We start from the raw sequence: 4,608 nt of genomic DNA, 5'->3' as shown, positions 1-4,608 counted from the left end.
CCACCACCTCCTCCTCCACCACCCAGGACAAAGCCCTAGAGGAGTACCTGTGGTCAGGGAACCGTGGACAGATTGACGCGGGGACACTCTACGCCTTCCTGGTGTCACGTGGTACGCCCAAGTACCCCAGGGACATCTACTTTGGCACAGAGTAGGTGGCTGCGCGGATTCTCCACAAGCTCAGTAATTGGTGTCATGGTTGGCTTATCATGGATTTAGTTCAGGGGGAGTAATGGTTAATTCCGACTTGGTTTAATAACCCAGGCTTGAATTTTAACTGTATGTGATAATAGTTGTAAAGAGCTTAGACATGATATGAAGACGGGCTTTAAAAATGCAAATAATGTTAGCAAACTATATTGAAATATCCTGCGTCCTACCCCCGGGGGGGGAAAGAAGGAGTAGATGACAGATTTTTAACCCCCCGGGGCGATGCTACTGACTGAAGTGTTTTAGGGCATTCCCAAAGGGGGGATATTAATATAATGTTCTTATGCACAGAAGAATAGAAAATTGTAAATGGGCTGATTCAGCAATGCTCATAACTGAGCCTGAACTGCAAACAGGGAACTGCTGCTTTTTCTTTCCTAATCTTTACTATCGTCATTTTTCCTCTACTTCTTTTGTATGTTTTTCACACTTTTGTGACCCACTATTTTCGGGGTGCCTTGACAGTCGAAGCAGACTTTGTGCTGTTGAGGCTAGAGAGGTGAGCAGAGTAAGCCCGATTCCCTCTAAGGAATTCTTTGTTAACATTCACCCCTTGGCGCTCATATGACCGTATGCAGTTGCAAGCACAGTAAAACCTCCATTAATAAAAAAGCCTGTGTCTTAAATTATCTGAACTAAATCGATGGGGACGTAAATCAGGTACAACTGTGTAGATCTAAGTGGCATGGAGTTGAGAACCTGCCACTGTTGTGACGGATGAATGTTTTGGGGGGAGTTTTTGTTTCTGCTGTCGAAAAGACAAGAAGCATCTTTTGTTGTTTCAGGGTGTGGGGTATTTAGTTTGCTTTGTTTCGTATTTTTAATTTTTTCACTAAACTCCTGTTATTTTGTCAAGATACTTCTTCATTTTCAGACAAAAACGACTGTTCTCTTTTTATCTCTAGGTGGGCCAGGTTTATAGGAGAGAAGAACAGTTTCCTGGCTAAGCCACTCCGCGAAGCCCTCAACGCCTTCAGAGATGGCAACCAGTAAGTCTGTCCCCAAAATAAGACAAACAATAAAAAGACCAGTTGGGTCATAATGTCAATTTTTTTGTTTTTCCAATTTTAAAAAAAATATATTCTTGAGCTATATAGTCCATAGAACATGTGCTGAAAATTTAGTACAGGTAAAGAGCAATATTAGATCAGTGGATATTGGAGTTGGAAATTATTGAAATATTTGTCTTGAATAATTAAACATACATGACTGGACAATGGTGTGTTCGGTACTTAAATAACCTCATTTGTGTTGCAAGTACGGTAAAGCTCTTTACTATAACTAAATAAGAAAAAACTGCTGCCATTTTTCAAACATCGAAATCAAGTCACCAAAGATTGATTCTCGGCTTGAAATTGTGTCACATTTAACCCATTTGACTCAGACAGGCAGAGTCAGGGTAGCTGGTTTTCAGCACATGTTCTATGGACTATGTAGCTCAAGAAAGAAAAAAAATTTTTAATTGGAAAAAAAAATAGACATACTACTGCTATTTTCGGGATGCCTTGATAGTTGAAGCAGACTTTGTGATGTTGAGTCTCGAGTCTAGAGAGGTGAGCAGAGTAAGCCTGATTCCCCGTTTGGACTTCTCTGTTGACATCCACCCCTTGGCGCTCGTATGACTTTATGCAGTTGCGAGCGCCGTAAAACCTTACCAAAACTAAGACTCTTTGTTTGCAACTCTCGGTGACATTTAGGATGAAATGAGTAGTACATGTACAAGGCTTTAACACTGTGATTGGGTGATTACATTTTAAAGTTTCTTTTGGACGCCATTGAATTACCTAAATTATTAAGTGTTGCTACTGAAACGTTTGTCTAAATATTTGTGCTGGTGGGGTCGTAAAATCATTGAGAATGTGCGTTCTGGCTCTTTTACAATGCTTGAAGTTGAAGAATGATAATAATAATAATAATGGATTGCATTTATATAGCGCATATCCACTTATGCAGTGCTCTATGCGCTTAACATGATACATATTATGGATTTACAAATCTATTTTAAAGGTACATAATGTTACATACTCGGGCAAACACATATTCACTCACGCACGCACCACACACACATACATACACACATACGTACATATGCACATACGCACATACGCACATACAAACTCACAACGATCTACAGCTTGGATGGATTCTGTCTAATCGAAATATGATGAAAATAGAAATGCTTTTAGTTTCTTCTTAAAAATGTCTAGATTTTCTGCTTCTCTGATAGTTTTTGGAAGCCTATTCCAAACAAGTGGGGCAAAATATGAAAAAGAGCGTTGGCCATTTGATTTGTAATTTATTTTAGGCTTAACAAGGGTTGTTTTGTCACTTGATGATCTGAGCGTTCTAGGAGGCACATAGGGTGTTAAAAGCTGTTTTAGATAGTCCGGTGATAAATCATTTAAGCACTTGTAGCAAGTTAAACAGATTTTATATATGATACGCTCTTTCACTGGGAGCCAGTGTAATGAAGAAGTGCTGAATATTTAGGAAGCATTTAAGAAATTGAATTAAACCCAATGTCGTTATGCATACTCATTTTTCACGACTGTTTTCTTTAGCTAGCACTTAAAAAGGCAGGCAACAACATGCATACTCAGAAATATGCAAATTCATGTGTATAATTTTACTACAATAAAATTAAAAATCTGCTCAGAACCAAATTTTGATAGATTTGATGTAAAAAAATTGCGTTTCACTACATATACATGTCAAGCTTCTTCAAATGCAATTCTTTGAATATTTTGATATTTAATCTGAGTAATCTTACGATTTTGATACAGGAAGATAAAACATTTGGTTTCTGACCTTATGGTCTTAGTAACTCAAAATGGCCAAAATTGTCAGATAGTACTTTGTAATTTTAAAGTAGGGATTTGTGTATGATAGTTTTAAATCTACCAAAACATTGCTTCTGGTCTGTAGTCAGTTGCTGCTGATTGGACTTATGTTTCCCACAGTTTAAAGAGTTATAAGAATTTATAATCGCTGGATTACCTGAACAAATCCTAATAAAGTAGATTTGTTCCCTTCCATCATATGTGTCCCCTCCAGTATGTGGGAGAGCCACTAGGAAAAACAGAAAAACAATAAACTGTGTGATATAAAACCCAAACTGAAACAGCGAAATCCTTCGGACCTCTCCAGAAGAGACGAAGTCATTTTTACTCAATTTGCGCATCGGACACACGGCCCTGACCCACAAATACCTCCTACAGGGAGATGAGAAGCCGTTCTGTGTCGGACATCTTAACCAAATGTCTAGACTTTGGAGAGACCCGAAGGAAATATAATAAATGCAAGAAATTGCAAGACATTTTTTCCGTCGTTGGTCCCAGCAGAATTTTGAATTTTATGATGGCAAATTGTAAAGTGAAACAATAATATTGTTTTTAAAAATGTTTTTGTTATTTATAAGAGTTGTTTTAAATCGCAAATATATTTACACAGAATTTTAGTATTTTAGCATTTTAAAGTCTAATTGTCGACCAACCGTGCAGTGAACTGTTGCGAATGCTACCAACTTGTGTTTCGCGCGCTCATATGACCTTATGCAGTTGCGAGTTGCGAGCGCCGTAAAACCCTGTACTACTAACTAACATATGTGTCCACAGCGCCCTGGCTCTGTACCTGTACCTTCTGCTGGCAGACACGGGCCTGGAGGTGGCTAGCTTTAACCTGGCTTACCTGTGTGAGCAAAACAGGGTGAGTGACTTATCTGTGTGTGAGCAAAACAAGGTGAGTGACTTACCTGTGTGAGCAAAACAAGGAGAGTGACTTATCTGTGTGAACAAAACAAGGTGAGTAACTTACCTGTGTGAGCAAAACAAGGTGAGTGACCTATATTTGAAATTGTCCCAGACAGCCACCTCATCAGTGTTGCTATTGAGGAGAAAAATGTTTGTCTTTGACAGGTGGGTGTCTTGGGTAGTCTTGTTCGAATGTGTGTGAAAGGCGCAGGGAGGGAAGTGGAGATTGGTTGTTTCTTTTGGTGATGTTTGTGCTGATGTCATTGTTCTGTCGTTTTTGTTCAGGGAGAAGGGGTCTTTTTTTGTTTGTTTTTTTGTGATTGGTTTAGTTGGGTGGTGGGGTTTTTTTTTCAAGGTTTGAATTTGTGTTTGATTTTGTTTTGCTTTTTTTTTGTAAACTGTATGTGAAGGTAAAATACTAGGGTTTGAAGACCCCACAATTACCTGTCGTCCAACCTGCTTTAAAGGCCACCTGTATAAGACATTCACCTGAACAAACGGTCACTACCCACCCCCCACCCCCCTTGTGTATTCTTACATTGCAATGGCACTGTGTAAGATGACCACTTATAACAAACACTTTTGTTCTTGTCAATTGGTGGCCGTCTCAGACTGTTTCAAATATAAGTGATATAATCGAAACCCTCTG

At 38.9% G+C, this 4,608-nt stretch overlaps 1 protein-coding gene across 1 annotated transcript in view; it reads left to right on the top strand.

Moving 5' to 3' along the window:
- LOC101858368 (protein sel-1 homolog 3) overlaps positions 1-4,608 on the top strand; it is a gene marked incomplete in the record, with an annotated part of 68,034 nt that overhangs the window by 36,487 nt on the left and 26,939 nt on the right. The window contains 3 exon segments of the mRNA XM_013089415.2: positions 27-151; positions 1,116-1,199; positions 3,825-3,915. Coding sequence (XP_012944869.1) covers positions 27-151; positions 1,116-1,199; positions 3,825-3,915 — 300 coding nt within the window.

The sequence above is a fragment of the Aplysia californica genome, unplaced genomic scaffold (genome assembly GCF_000002075.1).
Source record: "Aplysia californica isolate F4 #8 unplaced genomic scaffold, AplCal3.0 scaffold00947, whole genome shotgun sequence".
NCBI classification, from domain to species: Eukaryota; Metazoa; Mollusca; class Gastropoda; order Aplysiida; family Aplysiidae; genus Aplysia; species Aplysia californica.
This window is presented reverse-complemented; position numbering and strand designations above follow the sequence as displayed.